This window comes from Astyanax mexicanus, chromosome 4 (genome assembly GCF_023375975.1).
Source record: "Astyanax mexicanus isolate ESR-SI-001 chromosome 4, AstMex3_surface, whole genome shotgun sequence".
NCBI classification, from domain to species: domain Eukaryota; kingdom Metazoa; phylum Chordata; class Actinopteri; order Characiformes; family Acestrorhamphidae; genus Astyanax; species Astyanax mexicanus.
Window position 1 is genome coordinate 33,750,583 of NC_064411.1, and position 23,955 is coordinate 33,774,537.

The following is a 23,955-nucleotide window of genomic DNA, read 5'->3' on the forward strand; positions in this document are numbered from 1 at the left end:
ACACACACACACTTACAGCTCATTAAATTGATTCAACCTTTAACTCTGTGAGTGAACTCTTCATTAGCTACTGTTTTAAAGAAAGTACGTCACGATTTTTTTCATTTAGCGATTTTTCCCCACATGTGCCGTGGATTAAACACCACACATACATAACATATGTAACTAATAGTTATTATCATTGTTTTAAAAGCTAATAATTATTATTGTTTTAATTATTATTAGGCTATTATTACTACTCCTCGCTCTGCTCTCACCAACATGGGGCTCCACGTGCTGCGCGCCGCCGGTTTACATAAACAGACCGGCGGAGCGTCGGACCAATCAGCTGCAATTGACGTCACTAGTTGTGATTCCCATGGAAACCCCGGCGGCACAACCAATAGACGACAGATTTGGAGAGAGAAGGCGGAGCGAGGCGGGGAAGTAGGCGGGGTCCAAAATGAGGTCAGTGCGCGAGCGGCTCGCATTCGGGAGTAGGTTGTGGTTCAGTTGACCGAACCGATTCATTCTTCCGAGGAGTTCGATTCAGTGAGTCAATCTGTTTGACTCGTTGCACGTAGCCCCCCTGTTTATGCCCTAAAAGGCTAAAGGATTTAATAAGACAGCTGAAGGTTACTGAGAAACACTTTGAGCGTATTTAAACAAGCTGTATTTAATCAAGGCGTACAACACAACATTAATAATTTAATTAGAAATATATCATATTGTTAAATGTTCTGCTTGAGGATATATATTTAATTATAGCAGATAATTGTATTTTCTCAACAAGCCCCATCGCTTAATTCATAGTTTTCCCAAATAACTTCCGTTTTTTGATAACTTAGTTTTTTGATACATTTGGAAATATCTTAATAAATTTAGGTTAAACTGTTCTATTTATTCTCAAAAATTATGATTTTTGTATTATGCATTTTTTACTGACCACTGTTGCTGTATAATTATATATTGCTTACTGTCTTTCCTCATATATATATAAGAGAGAGCCTTAAACTGTCTTTTTGAACGTTTGTATTATATCAGAGCTAGATATGGAACTGCTGTAATACAACGTCAAATAAATAAATAGATTAATTAATTTAAAAAATATATATATTTTTTTTATAAAAAATGAATTTGTTTTTAAAAGTCACTGCTTCAAAAAATACTTTAAAATAGAGCAAATAAAAAAAACTAAAGCGAATAAACTATTCACATATTTAATTTCATTAAACAGTGTTGTAATAAAGTATTCAGAAAGTATTTTCTATCTAGATGTTTTCATTGTTAAAAATGTAAACATTTAAATGTGTACCAAAACGTGTAAGTAAGGACAAAAACACACAAAAAAGTTCGATTCTTTTCTGAATGGACCCAGTACGAACGGCTTGACTGAAAGATTCAAAGGAACCGATTCACCAAACCAATTCCGTCACGGTGAAGTAGTAGGCAAGTGTGAGAATAGCAGAGCCGGTGAATACAGTGGGTCTGTATTAGGGGTTTATATTAACATTTAGCTTTAATGAAGAAAGCAGCGCCTTCATAAGGACAGAGGAAACGTGCAAAGCCGGTGTTTTGTTCAGGTTGGTGATTAAACTTCTCTTTTATTCCTTAAAAAGCTTTTAGAAAAATAAGTTGCATAACATAACTCGCACTGCGCATGCGCGGGCGGGTCCGGTTTTTAGAATAAATGGTTTTTTAAGGTTTATTTAGGTTCTGTGAGTGTTTTAATGCTTTGTGTGAGTGGTAATAGGGGTGTATTATGACTGTGGGGTGAATTGAGGGGTTTGGTCGAGTCTAGAGGGCAGTTTTAAGCGATGTAGCTCCACTTTTACATAACTGTGTCAGTGTACCGTGTAGTGCATTGCAGGTCAACGTGTGAGTTTTCAAAGCGCTTAGAGAGCGAGCTGGAGGTAGGGGCGAATTTACTAATGCTCGCTTTGTTGCCTTATTTTGTGTTTTTGGATGAAATTAAGGGTCAGTTTCATTTGATATGTATCGCTGTGTTGTTATGTTGGGGTGTTTTAAGATGTGCATGCTGTGTGATGTTGTGTTATAACTAATATATATACATGGGAGCCTATATAGGGCACGCATTGAACACTTGTAGAGCTGGTATTACAGCGAGGGCTTGAAGGTTTTACGTCGTTTTAAGTCATTTAGCTAGACTTGTCCACTGTTTATTAACAGTGCGAATACAGTAAAAATGTAAGAAATGCAGGCTAAGCATGTGAATATTTATTATGTTTGAAATTCCAATCTTTGGAGCCCCATACTGAGGCCTAATAAACAACACAGAGTGACAGATTTTATTAAACAATGTTGATTTAGTGCTCTGTTTAATCTCTAGCTCCAATGTTGTTGGATCACTTAAGTATTTATCTTCATCCAAGCTGGTTTATTCACATTATCATTGTTCCATGTTCCATGCAGCTCTCCAGGAACTTTACTTACTTGCATTTTACCATTTAGGCCACTAGGTGTAGCTATCAAGCCCTGTTTTTATCATAAATTATCAGATGTATCAGATTTATTTATGTTTTAAAGTGCTTAAGCACTTGCATTGAATCCAAAATTCTTGACTGGTTCTCAGGACTCCAAAAGCAGACTATGGCTGTGTGTAAAATGTCTAAAATGTACTACCCTGAGGCAAGAAGGCACCCTAATTTTGTCTGAATTGCAGTTTATTAATCTAACTTTCTGTTTTATATGGTGGAATTGCTATTGAACAATGACAACACTAACATATGCTCATATTTGGCACTTATATTTTGAGTTGTCTATACTAAAATCAGACCTGGTGACTCTACCATACCTGCTCAGCACAAAAGGGGTTAATCAGTGTATGACCTCAATCAAGTGTGCTAGATAAGGGAAAGTGAATAAATTGGGCCAAAGTATTGTTTTTTGTTTTATATACCTAAAATCTGTATGAACTTCACAGAAATGATGGTATCAATATTTGCTATGGAGAATCCAATGGTTCGTTTGTATATGGAGAGTCTATGTTTAGACTGCAGATTTGCCAAGTCAAATGAAATAACATTTACTTACAACCATATTTGTAATAGCACACTACAGATTTATCTGAGATTTGGTTCTGAAATATGTAAATATTGGCCAATACCAATCAGATTATTCTTACTTAAAACAACACAGTTTACTATGAACTGTTTTTAATTAAGATAAAGTAATTAAATCTGCAGTTAAAAATAGGCAAGCATGCTCGTCCCCTTCATACCCATCAGTACTGACCTGTATGTATCTGTACTCATACCTACCATTTCTAGCCCATCCACACCAATCCATGTCCATGTTTATAACAACCTAGACCCTTTCATATCCATACATACTTGTGCATTTAAAAAAATACTTTATTTCAGTAATTCAGTCCATTTAGATCTATTTTTAAGCGTTTATTTCTTTTATTGTTGATGATTATGGCTTGCAGCCAATAATAAAAATAAAAAAATCAGTGTCTCAGAAAATTAGAATATTATATAAGATCAATTGGTACTTTTGTCAGTGTTGTCCACTGTGTTTTATCAAGTCCAAAATAGTGCAGTGTTTTCCCGAAAAATCTTACAGCACTTCATGCTTCCTTCTGCTGACAACTTTTACGGAGATGCAGATTTCATTTTCCAGCAGGACTTGGCACACTGCCCACACTGCCAAAAGTACCAGTTGGTCTTATATAATATTATAATATTCTGATTTTCTGAGACACTGATTTTTGGGTTTTCATTGGCTGTAAGCTAATAATAATTAACAACAATAAAATAAACGCTTAAAATGTTTCACATTTTTAAGTAACTTTTTAATGATATTAAAATTTTTGAGATGCTCTAGTATATCCCAAACCATAAAACATATCCAAATCCAACTATACATCTTCATACCAACCAATACCCATCCACACCCATTTATACCAGTCCATAACCATCCCTTTGATTTCTTATAAATCCATATTAATTCATATCCATCTGTAACCATACAAGCCCTTCCATATCCATACATTTATCCAAACCCATCAAAAGTCACTCAGAATTTATTTTTCACACTATTTATATAAATTTATTCTCTACCTCTTTAATACTGACATTTGTGTGTGATGTGCCCACTAGCGTAAAAGTATTAAATGACTGTCTGTGTGATATAACATAGTGACATATGATGTGATATTAAATGAGCGCTGCATAGCTCTGTGACTTTGCTCCGTTGTGTAACAGAGTGTGTTAGGATCTTACAGTGCTGCTGTGTAACAGCTGCGCTCTACACTTACACTAACTGATAATGCTCCTATTCTACAGGTGACACACACACACACACACCATAACTCCCTCTTTAAACAGCACGTCAGACTGTCTGTTAGAGATAACAGATAGGTTTTACTGTATTAATGATCCTGTAAAATAGCCATGTGTCTTATATATGTGTAATAATAGTCATTGGATTATGGATAAATAGTTACGCATGTATAATACTATTGGGATGTTATTAGGATTAGAAATAGAAATAGAAGTTTACGTAAGTGCAATATGTGGATAGAATCCACATAGAATACATATAAGAAATTATAGTTGCATGTGTATATATACATTGCATTTACTTTTACTTTATTTAATTGCAGAGAGACTTAACCTAATAAATATCATGTTTTGTTTGGTCAAATTTAATCTGGGATAGGCCATGTTACAGTGGAATCATGTATTATGGTCTGATAAATCAGTATTCCAGTTTTTATGGAAGAAATGGATGATGTATGCACCAGACCAAAGATGACAAAGACTTATTATTAGGAGTAGTATTATAAGTAGTTGTTGTTGCTGCTTTTGTTATTATTTTATTATTTAGTTAAACAGTTGTGTGAAATAGTAAGATATAAGGGGATTGCAGGTGTGAGTGGCAGTTCACAGAGAGCCAGAGAGAGAGAGAGAGAGAGAGAGGAAGGAATGTATTGCGAGTTGGCATTGGCTCATGTGTAGACTTAGGTTAATTATTATACACAGCAGACACCTGTAAAACAATGAGACAGAAGCGTGCAGGCTTTTATAACAGCCAGTCCTGACACCTGATTGGCTATTATTAAATATGTTAATTATTCTTGTACTAATTATTAATAAAAATTAATAAGTATTAATAATAATAATTAGGGGTGTAACAATGCCCTCTGCTCACAATCTGATTTGATTGGAATAGACTCACAATTCTAGATTCACAATTCAATTCCTCACAAAATTTGTAACAAATTTTAACTAATAAAAAAAATATATATATATTTTTTAAGTATATAAACAATAAAAAATGCACCTTGTATAAATGCTCCCCTGTTCCAATTATAAACAAACAACTGTGCTGTTTTAATTCTCAATTAATCACTTGTTTATTTAGGCAATCTAGAGTGAAGGTATCATTGTCTAAGCGGATAGTAACAAAGAAAATATAATATCATATCCAAATATATATCAATACTCTACTTAAAAAGGTTTTTGTGTATCTTTACTAAAGTACTAAAGACTTTTTAGTTTAGTTTGGCTGCTTTTAAAATCCAAATCTCACTTTAAATCTAACTTTTCACTTCACTACATTATTGGAAATGTCTCTTTCCTTTTAGCTTAAGAAGGCTGGGCAGAGGAATTGTTGTCTCTCCCGGCCCACGAGAATTAAAGCCTGGAGAGCCAAAATTTGTGCAGCGACCATAGTGAGATTCTTACTCCCCACATGGTGGGAAAAATGTGGTTGTGTGATTGGCTTCAGTCAAAAATTACTGACATATTCTCCACCCTTTGCTTATGCCCAATGGTTCTTTTGGCTTGCAATAGCAAAATTTTACAACCTCTGGTGTTCAATCGATGTAACTCACACCATTTCATTAACAGAATATGGAATTCTATGTTCCCATGATGCACATTGTCAATTGTTTTTCATTGTGATGCATTTTGCGACGATGTTTTGTTGTACTTAATGTAATAATGTATGTATTTTCTCTATCTCTCTCAGGTTCTTCACTCCATACTATGTGTGAATTAACTGTTCATTGACCTAAGCTGTGACCCCTGAACTCGCAATGTCAGGGGACTCGGAGCCAAAGCCCTACATGTTCGGGGGCGGTTCTGAGGATGAGGAGGCGGCATCTCCCTGTGGCTCTATGTCTCACCTACACCGGATAGACGGGGCTTCAGATGGCAGTGACAGCAGTCACGACCCACCTCCTTCCCCAGGGTCCCGTCCTCCACTGCATGATGACATAGAAATGGGTGGGAACGGGTCCAGTGGGAGTGGCACAGAATCCCACGGCAATGATTCCAATGGCAATGAGTCTGTGGGCAGCTCCAGTGGGAATGGCAAAGATTCTGCGATCATGGAATCATCAGGGAGCAACAAAAGGTAAGGTTTACTGCTGAGTGTGTGATTGGGTGGCACTACTGTCTAAGTGCTGGTTCTCTAATTGGGAGTGGGTAGGATTGTCCTTCCTTTCCCCATCACTCAATAAAAGTGATGCTAGCCAGTGCAGTCCTCTGTAAGCTGATGTAACAGAATTAGCAGTTAGTGTTCTCCTTCAAGCGTGTTGAGGTCCACTGGTGTTGTTTTAGTGGATGTGGCTGTGAAAGGTCACTGTAAAAAATGTCCGTGAAAATTACAGTGAAAAACTGTGAAATGGCAACAGAAATAAACCGTAAAGCAAGAAGAAGCTTATTGTTGTAGAATAAACATTGAAGGACCATAAATTAAAAAACTGTGAAAAATGTTAATTTTAATTGTTTTAACATGTGAAATATATGGTGAAAAGCTGAAATGGTGACAGCATTGGACAGTCATATTAAAAATAGCACATTACTGTATTATTCACGGTGTACAAACCTTAAATAAAAAACATGCCGTCAATTATATTTTTTACCATTTTAAGATGTGAAATATACACTGTAAAAAAAAATCTTGTCAAATTTACGGTGAAAAACTGGCAGCTGTGGTTGCCATTTTTTCACCGTAAAAAATACAGTGATCTTGTAAATGGCTTCACGGTAAGGTATATTATCACTTGTAAAAACAACAGTTTGAAAATGCTGCCAGTATTTCACAGTAAAATAAACAGTTGCAAATGTATAAGATATTACAGTTTAATTCTTGTCAACAGTAAATTTCATATTGATAAACCGTTTTGTTTACAGTATATTCTTGTGAAAAAAGTATATTACATTGTGAAAAGCAGGGCCTGAATGGGATGTAACGCAGCTGTCTATGGGGCGTGGCTATGTTAATTAGATGTTTAGTTCAGAGATATCACCATGATGTAGTTTCATAGCGGTTTTATCCACCTGCCTGGGTTTTACATTATGTGTATATAAGTGATTTCACTCTCCGAGCACATCTCTGTGCTGTAAGTGAGCAGGAAATTTGGCAGTGTTAAATCAACACTGTTAGTGTTAAACTTTACACTCTCAGTGTTAATATAACACTAACAGTGTTGATTTAACACTGCCAAATTTCCTGTGGAAGCGCTTTTGAAAAAGATAATGCTGTTTAAAACTGTATGTTGTTTACAGCGTGACTCAAAGTTATTGGACAACCACAAAAATTTGCCATAAAATTGGACAATAAATGCTGTGGAATGGATCATTTTTCACTTAAAAAGCAACAGGGTTACATTGTGAATTATACAGCTATACCATGAGCCTATATACACTTTCACCGTTATTTTAACAGTAACTCCTCTTTATTAGTACATTTTCAAACTGTTGTTTTACAAGTGTTAATATACCTTACCGTGAAGCCATATACAAGATCACTGTATTTTTTACGGTGAAAAAATGGCCACCACAGCTGCCAGTTTTTCACCGTAAATTTGACAAGATTTTTTTTTTACAGTATAGTAAAGACATTTGTTAGAGGTAAAAAATACAGGAAAGGGTATGCAAAATTAACATTTAATTTGTGTAAACTTGACAGATTATTATTGTAATTTAGCAGTGATTTCAATCACTGTAAATTAATTTACATTTTTTTTCAGTAGAGTTATTTACTTATCGTCTGTAATTTTAACAGGAAAACTCTGTTAACCACAGCTGCCAGCGTTTTCCTGTAAAAACTACAGTTTTTTTTTTACAGTGTGGTGCTTAATTTGTCCCAGAGCAAGACCATGCTTTCTTATCCAAGCACTAAAACATCTTTATTTTAAACATGATTCCATTAGCTTTCCAACTGTTGCTACTGTATTGCTGGTTGTGGTAAAATGTGCTCTGCAGCATTATTTCTGTCTAATAGCTACTCACTGTATGGGCTGAAAGATGCACTCTTGAGAGGAGTATCCAGTTAGTGGAATCTTTTTCACTTTTCAGACATTTCAGTCTGAGCTTGAGAATGAGAACCAGACTGAGGAAGTGGAGCCAGCACAAGAGAAAAGTTTAGCGCTGGCTTTAATAAGTGTCTGCAGCAATTTACAAATGCCGCTGCTTCATCTACTGGTTTAACATGGATCTGCAGCTTCCTGTGACCAAAAACCCTTGTGGAGATTTACTGTAATTCCAAAGTATTTTTCTATCTCTTCTTCCAGCTCAAACTCTCAGAGTCCTTCTCCTCCCAGCAGTTCAAATGCCTTCAGCTTGATGAGCTCAGAGCAGGACCACCCGTCCACCAGCGGATGCAGGTACCTTAAGCACACACCCACACACACACACACACACAGACCTTCCAAACAGCCCGTTTCTACAAATACAGTCCTGACTGTGTTTATCTCTGTTGGCCGCTGTGGGTTAAAGCTATTTAAAGCTTTAACCCTCTGACAAGAATTTTCCATTGTCAGATTACTGCAGTGTGTGTAACTGTGTTAAATGAGAACAAGTCTAATTTACGCCACTTAACTCATTACTGACCTCTGACTGTTGAACTCTGTTGACCTGTGTGTGTGTGTGTGTGTTTGGTCTCTGCAGCAGTGAGCAGTCAGCGAAGGCAAAGACACAGAAGGAACTCTTCAAGACACTGAAGGAGTTGAAGCTTCACCTGCCGGCAGATAAACGCAGCAAAGGACGAGCAAGCACGCTAAACACACTGCGCTATGCACTGCGCTGCGTCAAGCAGGTCAAAGGTGAGTGTGTGCAATCATACATAAAAAAACATGAAGCATGAACTTATTTATACAAATTTATACAGATGCTTGCCCTCAAATTCAGTAGGACAGTAATCACAGTCATATTAATGTACACAGTGTTGGCTTCCCTTGTGCAGCTCAACCAAAGTTCCCTAGTGCAGTACTAGCCTTTTGGTCCAGAGTGGCCTTGACAAATATGCCATTTTCCCTATTACAGTCAGTGTATTAGGGTCACGTTAATGTAAAAAGATTTTATTTTCAAATTAATTAAAACAATAAAGTATTTAACATCTAAATCATGAAAGTTTGCCTGTTGATTCTAATCAGTGTGTTCGTTCTATCTCCAGCTAATGAAGAATACTACCAAATGCTGATGATAAACGACAGCCAGCCGCCCGGTCTCGATGTGTCCTCCTACACCATTGAGGAAATCAATAGCATCACCTCAGAATACACTCTGAAAAACACTGTGAGTCACCCACTCTCAAATAAATATATATGTTTAAACAGCCTGCCTACATCTTGCCGTGACTGCAGATGCTGCACAGTACAAAGCAGCGTGGGAAAAAGACAAAGATAGAGCCAGATCCCACATGTTGTAATATTTAGTTCAGAACTGTCAGTCATACCTTCTTTCAAAATGCCTACAATACTTATAAAGCTTTTTTTTATTTGATTTGTGAACAGCAATGCTATTTTATTTAGTATTCTGTTTATTCTTTGTGTAATAAGTGCGGGTGGACGTGCAGCATGTCTGGGTTGCCAAGAAATCATTGAATGTCTGACGGTTGACTTTAATCAGGGTTTTAATCAGTCTGTGGTGCACCTGTATTTTTCCGTTGCCAAGATATCAATACGACAATACCTAATTTTGAGACCATCACGCGCATCAGCGTAGATATATTCATAAGTATCGTTGCTATTTAGATGACATTGGTGTTAGGCATGAAAATCCACTGTTCATGTAGTGTAAGATAACAATTAACATTGTGCAGGGTGTAAAAAGGGCTCTGGTCTGCCAGGCAAACCACACTGCACAATTCTTTTTATCTCCCTTGTACAGAGATTACAGTGATGATCATGTATCATGTCTGTGTGTGTGTACAGGATATCTTTGCAGTGGCGGTGTCTCTGATCACGGGTAAAATCGTGTACATATCGGATCAGGCTGCAGGAATTTTGCACTGCAAAAAGGATGAGTTTAAGGACCGCAAGTTTGTGGAGTTTCTGACGCCGCAGGATGTCAGTGTTTTCTACAGCTTCACCACACCCTACAGATTGCCCGCCTGGAGCATGTGCACTGGAGCAGGTTGGTATTACTGTTGGTTTTACTGTCTTAAGTTACTGTAAGAGTGAAGTTGGTGAACCTTCTGGTTTTACACTGTAGCAGTGGTTAGATGTTAGAACACATAAGGGGATGGAACAAGAAGAGGTTCATTAGAAAGTGTTTCATTTGGCCACTGTAAGCTTTTTATAACATTTCCATTTTTCTATCTTTTCGTATGCAGAGTCATCATCTACTGAGTTCATGCAGGAGAAATCCTTCTTTTGCCGAATCAGGTGAGATTATTTATGTGTCAATCCTGTCATGCTGGAGTTTTAAACACTTTGTCCACTCTGTGAGACTCTTATACCTAGCTGTTCGAACTTGTATATGTAAAGTCAAAGACAGGAGCTCTGAATCTGTAGCTTATTTCTTTATCAGGGGTCACAGGACCTCACCCACAGGATATTTTTTGGTTGGTGGACTAATCTTAGTCAATAACTCAGAGTAAGGCAGAAAGTAAAATTGGTTCTGATTGTATTTATTGAGAACAGGGAATATGCAACCCTCAGGTCATCAGGTCTGCCTATAGAACTGCAAAGGGGGACGAGCTCTGTAGTGTAGTTAAAATCCATCCTATGGATTTAAAATGGAATGTAATAAAGCCATATATTGTATATATGACTTAACACCTTGACAATGTATAAAACCATATCTCTCTATGTGTGTGTGTGTGTGTGTGTTTGTTTGTGTGTAGTGGTGGTAAGGAGAAAGATGGTGGTCTGCAGTATTATCCATTTAGGATGACCCCGTATCTAATGAAGGTTCAGGATGCGGAACTGTCAGAAGAGCATTTCTGCTGTTTAATACTGGCTGAGAGAGTCCACTCAGGATATGAAGGTAAAGGCGCATATTCATATACTCTCTGTCTCTTAGTACAGTAAAGATGGCAAAGTTCATTTTCTATGGTAAAATGAATGCATTTGAATAATGTATGTTTGTGTATGTGTTTGTCTGTTTATAGCACCTCGGATTCCTCCAGATAAGAGGATCTTCACTACAACACACACGCCCAACTGTATGTTCCAAGACGTAGATGAGAGGTATGTTTGGGGGTGGGCAGAAGGGCAATAGGTTATCATTATAGCAATAAACAGTGTTGGGATACATTAAACATCTACATATAATATCAAAATATTGATGTTTATATTTAAACAAGTATTAGATGGTCTGTAAACCACCAGTGTCTGTAAATATGTGTAAACATGATTACTGTGTGTGTAACATTCTGCTCTGGGCTACAGGGCGGTTCCTCTGCTGGGTTATCTGCCTCAGGACCTGATTGGGACCCCTGTCCTTCTCCACCTTCACCCCAATGATAGACCCCTGATGCTGGCAGTGCACCGCAAAAGTGAGAACATGGAGAACACATACACACACACACACACAAATCCATTTAGCCTACAGCAGTTTAGCCTACAGCATTAGCCTAAAATAGTGTAGACACGCGCTCGGCGTGACTTTAGTTTCTGCCCGTTCTCATTTTTCCGCCCGTTCTTGGGCTCCATCTTCTTATGAGGGTGCTTTTACCAGCCGTGTCCCAATTCACTAGCCGGGGCAGCGGTAGTGAATTGAACCGCCACCCCGATGACACGGGTTTGTGTAAGGAGCAGTGTGTTTATTTATTTATTTTTTCCCATTTTTTACCTGCTTTGAAATCAACTGTTCTGCAATTGGGTTTAACAACCCTCTGGGCTGGAGAGCTTATTAGCCTAAAGCAGTTTAGCCACACCCCTTTCATCCACCCTACCAATACACAAACTCACACACACACACAAAAATACACATACAGACTGACTCACATATTCTGTTGTGTTGACAGTTTTGCAGTACATGGGGCAGCCATTCGATCACTCATCCATCCGCTTCTGCGCCCGCAATGGAGAATACGTTACAATAGATACCAGCTGGTCCAGCTTCGTCAACCCCTGGAGCCGCAAGGTGTCTTTCGTCATCGGACGACACAAAGTTCGCATGTGAGTCTATGACAAACACACTCTCACACATACACACACACACACACAGGCGCATATTCCTTATATATTGTATTGTGTGTATTACTGCCACCTGCACTGCACAAGTGATTGATCTGTTGACTTGTGCTTGCCAATGTCCCATCGCTGTGTTTATATGTGTATGTACCTGTATATGTACTGTATGTCAACATCTCTCTGTGTGTTTGTCTGTGTGTTTGTGTGTGTTACAGGGGTCCTGTGAATGAAGATGTGTTTTCAGCTCCTGCTTTTACAGAGGGAAAAATTATGGACTCAGACATTCAGGAAATCACAGAGCAGATACATAAACTACTGCTACAGGTACACACACAAAGCTATACACATGATGTTAGTTAAGATGCTTGAGGGTGTGCCTATTGCAGCAATGGGCCCATGGTCAACATGCTCAGTTACAAGCGCTGGCTCGAGGGGTACAAAGCCCCCAACTGGGCTGTAGAAATTGGAACTGCTGAGATTATCAGCATGTAGGACATTTAAATTGACCTTTGCCCTGTAAGTCCTATTATTTGGAAATATAGTTTCATAATAACAATACTCATTTAAAACCATTAATATCAGCACAGTGGCATTAGCTACACAAAACATCTAATAGTGATGTAACTTTGCAAATAGTAACATAATAGTAATTTCTAGACAAAAACTGCTGTTACACCTATGCATACACTCATTTGTTGGCTGAGACGACAAACAAAAAAGGCATGATGTCATATTGTGGGCTGCAATTTTGCACAGTGCCAGATCACCTTTGGTCTTCATTACAGTCCAACATTGCGTTAATAAGGTCCTGCAACCAGCTATTCCAACAGAACAAGGCTTGTCCACATATTGCTGCTATTTCAAGACCTTGCCTTGAAGACACCAATACTATGCCATGGTCTATGCCTGATTAAAAATGTGTGGAATGCTATTGAACGCTCTATTAACACTCCACCCCTACCATGAGATCTGCTGGAACTGCATGAATATTTAAGCTATATGGGATGGATTATAGCAGGACGCCATTAGGAACCTGTACAACTTCATGCTGAGATATTTGGCATGCTGTAGTTACACAAGCTTTACACGCTACTTCTGTAGGTTTAGCTCCATAAATATGACTATGAAATATGAGTTGCATGTCTGAATAGTGTTCCAACCCAACTCTTCCTACAGGGTGCAGCTATTTTTACAGTTTCTTTGACAATGGGTGTATATACAAGTAGTTTACTTCAAAACATCTGTCATACACTAAACCTTCGATATGTGTGTGTTCTGTTTTGCAGCCAGTACACAGTATGGGCTCTAGCGGTTATGGAAGCCATGGCAGCAATGGTTCCCATGACCAACAGCTAAGTGTGGCCTCGTCCAGTGACAGCAACAGTAACGGCAACGTTGCTGCGGTCAACAGCAACACGGGCCAAGAGGAGGAAAACAAGACCAAACCGGTGAGCACTTTCAAGTAAAACATAAAGATGCACCTTGGTTGGTCTCTATACAGGAATATACAAAGTAATAAAAGTGAGCTTAAATCTATGGATTTTTACAGTAGCACGGACAGTGTCTTCCCACTGTAGTAGAGTGGCCAGCGGCACTTGGTCCCTTTCCAGTAAACAAAAAATACATCAGCAAGTATTGGTTTAAAATATCGGCCAATACCAATATAATTCCGATATCATCATGCATCCCTTCTGAAAGCACCCATTGATTATCAAAGTACAGATCAAGCACAGTCTATTATACATACAAAAACACCAGGGGGCGCCATTTTACAAAGGTTGATCTTTTTGCTTTTACAGTTAAGAAAATGTTCGGTTTTGACTCTTGTTTGTTTTTTGTTTGTTTTTGTTTATATTTGTGCAGAGGTCATTTCAGGAGATCTGTAAAGGAGTTCAGATGCTAAAGGCTCAAGACCAGCAGGGCTCCATAGCTAAACCAGATCAGAAAAGGGGCACAGAGAGTAAGTGTCTGTGTGTGTGTTCTTCATAAGTATGGTGAAACTTTTTTAAATTGTATTATTTTATTTATTTTACTATAATATACTATAATTAATCTCATCAGTTTCTTACTAAACTTTTAAGAGATTTTACATAAAATAAAAATGTAAACCTAAATAATAAACAATAGTTACCCTTGATAACAAAATACAAAATAAGATTTTTTCTTATATTTGTTTATACAAGTTTCAAAAGATTCAGGTGGTTGCGATACAGAAGTTCATATTTTTTATATATTACAGTATATTTTGATACTGTAATCAGGGAAATATGTGGTGATTTAAAAAACAGTAAAATCAGAATAATGGGGTTCTGTATTTCGTGTCTGTATAAAGTTGATGTAAATGATGTGTGTTTGTGTCTGCAGCAGGTTTAAAGTCTCCAGGTGTGAAACAAAAGGACTGTGCCCTGGTGGTCAGAGATGGTACTGCAGCGGTGGAGGAACTAAGGGATCATACCACGTACTCCTATCAACAGATCAGCTGTTTAGATAGTGTGATAAGGTGTGTGTGTGTGTGTGCAACTGACATGTGTTTAATCATAATTCTCGGTAATTGTTTAAGTAGTAAAAAAATGCATTTTTCAATACAACGATGTCGTGATTGCCATAATAGACATATAACCATCTACTGTGCTGTTATTATACAGTGGTGGTAAATGTTGTTTAACATAATTGATCTAAAGCTCATTTTTGTTACGTACTGTAGGAAAGCATTGTGTTAGGTAATATTTGTTAGGTTTTAAGTTATGATTATCATGCTTACGTGTTTGTTTGTGTGTATGTGTTTGTTTTAGGTATTTGGAAAGCTGTAATATACCTATCACAGTGAAGCGGAAGTACCAGTTCTCCTCTAACACCACCTCCTCTAACTCAGACGAGGAAAAGAAAGGATCGAATGAAGCCTTGCAGGATCTTCAAGGTGACCAAAATTTCAAATATAAGTGCATATGCATGCAACACAAGCTCAGGCTTATTACAAAGTGTAAGAATACTGATTTATATAAATGTAACAGTAATGTAAAGAAAAAATGCCATTAAGGACCCACCTCCCAACCCCCCCACTATAATGTTCTGTTAACAAAACATTTTTAAGTGTCATGTATTTATATAGTATACATTGTAATAAAATGACTCATTCCTACATTCATTCCTCCTAGATCCTGGATCCAGTAAGAAGCCTCCGGCTGGTCCTCCTGCTGTTGTCAGTGGTGCTTTGGCTCCTTTGGCCCTGCCCACCAAACCGGAGAGCGTGATGTCCATCACCTCTCAGTGTTCATACAGCAGCACCATTGTACATGTAGGAGACAAGAAAACGCAGCCAGAGTCAGGTATGAACACACAGACAGAAGTTTTGTAAATAATAGCACACATGAAATAAATAATAATAGCACACATATGCTTTTATTAATTTTATATATTTATGCTGCTGTAAACTGAGACTTAACAAATCTACTCTTATCTACTACTCTTACAGAGATTATCGAGGATGTACCAGAGAGCCCCGCCCCTTCTGCACCTGTCAGCATGGTGTCTCCACCCACAGCGGAGCAGGGAGCCTATCGGAAACTGGGGCTGACCAAACAGGTTCTGGCTGCACACACGCAGAAGGAGGAGCAGGCGTTCCTCAGCCGCTGCAGAGAGTTATGCCTGAGCCGGAAACTGCAGAAAGACTCTCCGGGAAACGCGCCCAGGAACCGCGGACAACCTAACAATGGTAAAATATTTCACACACATATAAACACATGCACACACACACTTAGCCACATGACTGTTTACCGTATTTTTCGCACTGTAAGGCACACTTATAATCCTTTAATTTTCCCAAAAGTCGTCAGTACGCCTTATAATCCGGGGCACCTTTTAAATTAACTTTACTATTCAGTTTGTTAGGAGCAGTAAAGCCACTCCGCTGAAGTACAGCATTATAAAGGGAGTTTCAGTTTAGTTCTCCAGCAGTATTAGTAGATGCTAACCGCATCTACTAACCGCTAGCTAATATCACACTGGCTTACCAGAACACTTACAAAAACTGTTAGCTAACGGTTAGTCTCTAAATCTAAATCTAAATCTGTAAATCTAAGTTTACTGTAAATAAACGGAAGCGCTTTACTCACCCAAATAAACAGTTTTCAGGACAAAAATCTGTGTAGATTAACATCCAGTGCTCGTTGGGCATGAAAATAGACGTTTATTTATAGTCTGGTGCGCCCTTATAGCGCAAAAAAATTGGTAACTTGTTTATATTATTAATAATAGTATTAATAATAATAATCTTCTCTCTTAGTTTCATCAGGACCTCGGGTGGCCAAACCAGGGACGTCCACAAAGCGAAGTGGGCGTACCCGAAAACCAAAGAAACCTCGCTTGAAGAAACCTGATTCGTCAGACAGCGCCATCTCTCAGCGAATGCTCCGCCCACCATTACAGAGCCTGAACCAAACATCCTGGTCTCCATCAGAGGCTTCCCAGTCTGCGTTTTCTGTCCCTTACCCCACCTTGGTTCCAGGATATCCGCTGTACACAGCTGCTCCTCCACCTGCCAGTACACTGCCCCCTGGTGGTGAACGCAATGGCACAGGAAGTTTCACAGAGGCTCCAAATGCCCAAGCCACACCCACTGCCCCTCCATACCCCGCCCCAATGGTCACACCAGTAGTGGCGTTTGTTTTGCCCAATTACATGTTTCCTCAGCTCGGCACGGCACCACGGCCACCTTTCTATGCAGAACCGCAACAAGCCTACAATACCCAGCAGGCTTTTCAGCACCAACAACCTGGAAACCCTCAGCAACCCCTCCAACCACAACAAAACTACAACACCCTACAGCCCTATATGCCAGCTCAACCTCAGCAAGCCTATCAACCACAGCAAGCGTACGCCGCCCCGCAACTCTTTCAGCCCCAGCAAGCGTACAGTACCCAACAGCCCTTTCAGCCGCAGCAGACCTACACAGTCCAGCAAACCTTCCAGGCTCAAACGGCATACACTTCCCAGCAACCTTTTCCTCCCCAGCAGGCCTACAATACCCAGCAGCCATTTCAACCCCAGCCCCAAACTACGTTCACTCCTGCGCAGCCTTTTCAAATGCAAACCCAGTTCGCTCCTCAGACGCAGTTCCCACCTTTTAGGGTGACCTCCTCGGACCCCAAACCCAACACTAACGAGCCTCCAGATGGGCCGTCTCCGCCCCCTTCTCTTCATTCGCCGCCCCTATTTGGGTCACATTGTAGCTCCCCTCTGCAGCTGGACCTGCTGCAGCTGGAGGATAAACCAGACTCACACAGCACAGCGCCTCCTTCAGGATCCCAGGGCATCTGCAGCTTGGCACAGGACCATGGAGCTAATCCAGCCAGCAGTAGCACCACCACCCCAGCAGTGGAGGAGGTACAGCAGGTGAGATAATGTGTTCATAATAGGTTTGCATACAGTTCCAATCAAAAGTTTGGACACATCATTTCTCATTCAATTTGTGTTTACTTTGTTTTTATGATTTTTTTTTCACATTGTAAATTTCATGTTGAAGACAATTAAAGCTATACAGGAACACAAAACACAGAATTGTTTTATAAACAAAAATTGTAGCCACATTTAGCTTTGAGGACAGATCTGCACACTATTGGTATTTTAATCTCAGTGTCTTCATGAGGGAGAGTCGCCTGGAATAGTTTTCTTAGCATTTTGAAGGAGTTCTAACCAGAGGAGGTGCTAACCAATAGTTGCTGCTTTTCCTTCACGCTGTGAAGCTCCAGCTCATGCCAAATCCCCATCTCAGTTAATAAGGTTTTGGTCAGGGGATTGTGGAGGACAAACACTTTTTTTGTTGACTAGGTTACAGTGTATCACAAAAGTGAGTACACCCCTCACATTTCTGCAGATATTTAAGTATATCTTTTCATGGGACAACACTGACAAAATGACACTTTGACCCAATAAAAAAGGTAGTACATTAACTCCTCCTTTAAAATAACTCAATATACAGCCATTAATGTCTAAACCACTGGCAAAAAGTGAGTAAATAAAAATAATGTAAATGCACGTGTTGTAATATATATACATTGTGGGTCTTGCATTTCAGTCATGCTGCCAAAGCGACGGTCACTCTTCCTCCAGTGACCTGATGGAGTTACTGAAGCATGAAGACTCACGCTCTGGAACGGGCTCGGCCACCTCTGCCTCCACAGGCTCTGCCTCCAATGGCTGCAACACATCTAACAGTGGCACAGGTGAGTGTAAAAATGACTACTAACACTGCTTCTACAGTGACGTACAGGCATCTAGCTTGTTGTTGCTATAGCTATGAGCAGAAAACTACATTACCCACAATTCTAAATCCTTCATTTTTTGACCTATAGGGAGCAGTAACACAAGCAAATATTTCGGGAGTGTGGACTCTTCAGAAAAAGGCCACACGGAGAAGAGGAAGAAAGGCGATCAGAACTTCAAATATGTCCTACAGGATCCGCTCTGGCTGCTAATGGCCAACGCTGACGAAAACGTCATGATGACCTATCAGGTGCCAGCACGGTGAGTGACATTTCTGTCAGCCGACTGAAGAGGAGAAACACATTGATGGTAATAGTAAGCAAGTCTTCTAAGCTTCAGCTCTTGTGTTTTCAGGGATTCGGATAAAGTGTTACGGGAGGATCGTGAGCGTTTGCGGCGAATGCAGAAGAGTCAGCCCCGTTTCACCTCAGATCAGCGGCGAGAGCTTATAGAGCAGCACCCGTGGATGAGGAGAGGGGGCCTACCCAAAGCTATAGATGTTAAGGTGAGTTTACGTGTGGGTGCTTCAATAATATTATGATTAATCTACAACTAGGGTCGTGCCACATCGTGTCATACACAATAATATCACCAACATTTTTTAGTATTGTTATCAGAAAAATTCTCTGAAATATTGTGATATCATTTTAGGACCATATAGGAAATTAGGGTACCATATATTTCCACTATAAGGCGCACCATATAATAAGGCGCATTATGCGAAACTAGTAATGAACAGGTTTTTCTTCTAATTCAGCAGGTTTTGCCGCTGGGTGTTGGGGGGGATGGGAGGGGGGGTGTTAACTAAAAGCTAATCTAAGTAAACAAAACTGCATTATCTTGACATTTTTTGACATTAAAGTCAAACAAGCTCTGGATGTTAATCTACACAGATTTCTCTCCTGAAAACTGTTTATTTGCGGTTACTTCGGTTAGCGGATAATGCTAATGCTGCTCCAGCAGTGTTAGCCGGGCTTAGCTGATCAACGAAACATTTAGCATGGTTAGCGGCTAATGCTAATACTGCTCCAGTCATGGGCTAAACTGAAACTCCTTTATTACGCTGCACTTCAGCGGAGTGGCTTTACTGCTTCTTACAACCTTACTGGTAAAATTCATACATAAAGTGCACTGAATTATAAGGCACACTAATGATTTTTGGGAAAATTCAAGGATTTTAAGTGCACCTTATAGTGTGAAAAATATGGTATTATAATTTTATTGTAATCACAAAAATACCCTGAAATATTGTGATATTATTTTAGGGTTGTATTGCCCATCCCTATATACATCTCATTCCATCGTTTTTTCATTCATTTTATTGTCTAGTTGTGGTCTCTTGTATGAACAAAAGCAGCGTGCACCACTCTCCCTGCAGCATTGATAACTATTCTTTTAGCTAAACTAATGCTACTAAACTCTTACCTCGGACTTGGTGATTCGGTACTTAGGCAGTTTTACCACATCGAAGCCCCAGAGTCCGCTCTGTATCATAAAAATCCAATGCAAACTGCGCCCGCTTTGACCGGTGTTCTGTTGAGTTGTGCTACCCCATCAACCCGTGTTTCCCTAGTGTATATTTAAGGTCTTTGTGACACATGGAATCAACCGGAGATCCGATTTAAACCTATACTTACTTACACAAGATAGCTAACATTAACTAGCTGGTGTAAACAGAGCTCTTAAGATAGACAGTGTCGGCTCTGCTACATCCCGGGTTTAGCACTGTCTGTGGGCGGTCCCAAGACAAGGTGGGCGAGCCCATGAATTCACTAGTTGATGTAGACACAGTGCTTTTCCTGATTGACTCATTTTTCTACACATTGTCTTTTACTAGCTACTGCAGACAATGGGGGTTGAGGAAGAGTAATAGTCAAGTCGTTATAGTCAAGTCAAGTTGTAATAGGCAAGTCAAAACATAATGTGTGTATGTGTGTCTTTACCTGCAGGAGTGTATGTACTGTGAGGACGACACCTGTGCACCACTAGAAGAGGACCTGCCAGACATGGACCTCGGCCTTCTGGGAACAGAGGCGCCACAAGAGGAGGGTGTGGCTCAGACTCCTGAAGGGGCGGGGCAACCTGGACCAGAATCCGTGTCCTAGCATCTCTTTAAGCATGGTCTTAGGGGAGTTTATCATACCAGCATGAGGTGGCTGAACCTGCCAGCAAAACGCCACACGTACACTATGTTTATCACACACACACACACACAAACACAGTCTCACCTGTCACATCACATAGTTTACACTGCCCAGTCTGGAGCTGAAGATACACCTCAGTTTCTTTTTTATAAAGCAGCCAAATCGACTCTACCTTTAGTTACAGTATAGATGTGTGTGTGTGTGCGCATGTGTGAGTGTATTTCTGTGTGTGCATCAATAAGCTGATGGTCCAGAAATGTTTGGTGCAGTTTTATACACGGATTAACCACAAACTATTCCAACACAGTGTTTTAACTAAGTGGTTAATTATTAAATTATGTAATTAAGTTAATGGAAAGGTTCTTTTCGTCAGTCCAAAAAATGAAGCAGAATATCTGTTTTTTTAGGTTTCTCTTTTAGAAGGGTTTATTGCAATCAGAGAGATTTTTGTGAGATAAAGAAACACTGTATATAATATTATTATAATTAATTAATAGGACTGATTATGAATGTTTGAAGGATGCATATATGTAAATTGCACAAGTGTTCCTATTTGAGACTTGAGATAAAGTATGGATACGGGATTGGACCAGTACTAGTGGACTACATACACTGACCATGCAGCATGATGATGACCCAACTGCAGTACAGTCCAGTCCAGTCTAAATGTGTTCTAACGGAGTCTGTTGACTCGAAACACTGGAACAAAGGACCAGAGGACAAAAGCAGTGACCAGCAGTACAGTGCTGCCTTTACACACCAGACAAAAACAGAACATGTGTACTCTGGTCATTTCCTGTGGTCATGGACATTCAGAAACTTGACACTAGGTACAACATCATTTATGAGCAGAACATGGACCAAACGAACCTCCCTCTATCTTTTTATCTCTGTTTTTTTTTGTCTATCAGTGTTTTTGTTTTGTTTTTTATATATAGAAAGATTTGTCTTCTCAAAATACAACGTTGACTGCCAGAGTTCTGTTTAAACAGTATATTTTTATTACTTGCTCAACTCTCTAATGCTACCACTCTCTTTGGTGTTATATTTGAGAAGTTGTTTAAATGTGGACAATCAGGAGGAGTAGGAAGAGTAGGAAAAGCCAGGTGTTTTGTGTTTTGATGAGAGTCGAATTGTGAGAGTGTAAGACTAGAGATATACTTGTAAATCTGTAAAACTGTAAAACTGACTCTAGGTGTAGTAAAACATGATTAAGAGTCCATGTAAGAGTCCATGATTAAGAGATCCAGTAATTTTGTGCTTTTTGCCCAGCACTCTTTGCAACAGGCGCTTAGAACAGCACTCTTAATTACTGGATCTCTGAAACCTGCGGGGGAGCAGAGGTGGGCTATTCAACAAATGTTAGTACTCTTTATCATGTTTTACTTCACCAAAAGTCAATTTTACACCGGAGTCCTCCTTCTCCCTGCAGACGGCAACACTGATAAGGCACTGTGGCCCCCGGGGACTCAAAAACCCAGATTACCTGAGAGTTTTAACCAATTTTAAGCAGCCGCAACTGCTGCTTCCTGTATTTAAGGCTGAGGTTTAGTGTGGTATGGTATGCCAGACTGTGATTGGACTTCAAATATAGTTGATGTTATATGACAGATTGGTGAGCGCAGTAACTGTGTGGTAGACCATGTTTCTTTACTTTCCCATGTCAAAGATTGTTTTGACAATAAAATTAAATAATAATAAAAAAAAAAACCTGACCCCCTGTCCCTATCCCCTTTCGACAAAAGCCCTTTGGCGTTAAAGGACATGAGCCAGACCCAGAGAAAATATTTTTTTATTTTGGTATTGTTTAATGTTTGTTTAATTTAGTGTGTTTTCTCAAAAAATTTATGATATTCTCTTCGTCTTTATGTTTATTTTCCCTTTTTTATTTGCTAGAAAATCTGTCAATGTTGTCATTTTTGTTCTGTGTTCTAATAAAATTATGACACACTGCTCTTTAGTTGAGTTTATTTCTGACCCGCTTTGTATGTAAAATCTGCCCAGATTTAGTTTTATAAATGTCATAGAATGCATTTCTTAAATATCCATGCCCAGTGCACAAATATTAACACTATTTGTTGTGTGTTCTGATTCTTGTTGGGATAGAGGGGTGGGGTAAAGTGTTAGAACTACAAACGCTAAAAAGCCCTCCTAATGCAAGCAACCAAAGAAACCAATGTAGAATTTTATTTATTTAAAAAATTGAACCTTTGTTTCCTCTTACTTTATTGTATTTTGTATGTGATACGATGCATAATGCATTTCGATGAAATAGCAAATCAATTTTACCTATATATTTATATATTTTTTCAGTAAACGGGTTTTAGTCAGTAAAGATGCTGCATTACTGCTACTGAGAGCTGATTGGCTGTTTGGTGAGCTGATTCTGGAGTTACAGTCAAGAGTTTAAAAGCTTTATAACTGCAGTTTAAAGCTTAAAACAACATGCCTGCAGTGCTAAAACATTTAATACTGTCTTTTAAGAAAATCAGTACCATATTAAAAACCTAAATTCCACATACTTAAACAAACACATTCGTGCACACATATGCATACATACATAAACACACATGATTTAAACACTCAAACATACATACGTATGTACACACATGCACATATAAGGTCTTTTTTTGGCTCGCACTTGGTCTGGAACCTCCCCCTCGACCGTACCGCCATGGGTGACCCTACCAGGAACCTAAGTTCCAGACGGCATCGCTCTCAGGTTCATTGGAACACACAAGATTCTCCACCAACAGCAAGGTGGCGATCCATGGAGAACACACATTCATACACATACAAACACACAAACATACACACATGCAAATACATACACAAAAACATATACATACACTTACACACACACACATGCATATAACTACATGCACATACATACACAAACCCAAATATAACATCCATTCACACACACATATAAACACATACATACGTACACACATGCACATATGAGGTTTTTTTTCAGATCGCACTTGGTCTGGAACCTCCCCCTCGACCGTACCGCCATGGGTGACCCTACCAGGAACCTAAGTTCCAGACGGCATCGCTCTCAGGTTCATTGGAACACACAAGATTCTCCACCAACGGCAAGGTGGCGATCCATGGAGAACACACATTCACACCCATTCATACACACACACACACACACACACACACAAT

At 39.2% G+C, this 23,955-nt stretch overlaps 1 protein-coding gene across 2 annotated transcripts; it reads left to right on the plus strand.

The window, feature by feature from the left end:
* The first annotated feature begins 1,400 nt into the window (after window positions 1–1,400).
* Window positions 1,401–22,739, plus strand: LOC103027946 (period circadian protein homolog 2). Of its 2 annotated transcripts, none has more exons than XM_022679203.2 (23): window positions 1,401–1,562; window positions 5,980–6,366; window positions 8,531–8,623; window positions 8,907–9,061; window positions 9,412–9,533; window positions 10,172–10,373; window positions 10,573–10,624; window positions 11,086–11,228; window positions 11,353–11,431; window positions 11,633–11,739; window positions 12,211–12,364; window positions 12,595–12,703; window positions 13,666–13,827; window positions 14,243–14,339; window positions 14,744–14,879; window positions 15,172–15,296; window positions 15,535–15,705; window positions 15,852–16,091; window positions 16,662–17,770; window positions 18,453–18,600; window positions 18,730–18,901; window positions 18,995–19,145; window positions 20,590–22,739. In XM_022679203.2, the coding sequence occupies exons 2-23, from the start codon at window positions 6,047–6,049 to the stop codon at window positions 20,743–20,745; spliced, it is 4,203 nt and encodes a 1,400-aa protein (XP_022534924.2). In that variant the 5' UTR covers window positions 1,401–1,562; window positions 5,980–6,046; the 3' UTR covers window positions 20,746–22,739. The 2 variants fall into 2 exon arrangements, with proteins under 2 accessions (XP_022534924.2, XP_049334406.1); XM_049478449.1 differs by lacking the exon at window positions 1,401–1,562 and adding an exon at window positions 1,872–1,892.
* The last annotated feature ends 1,216 nt before the right edge of the window (window positions 22,740–23,955 follow it).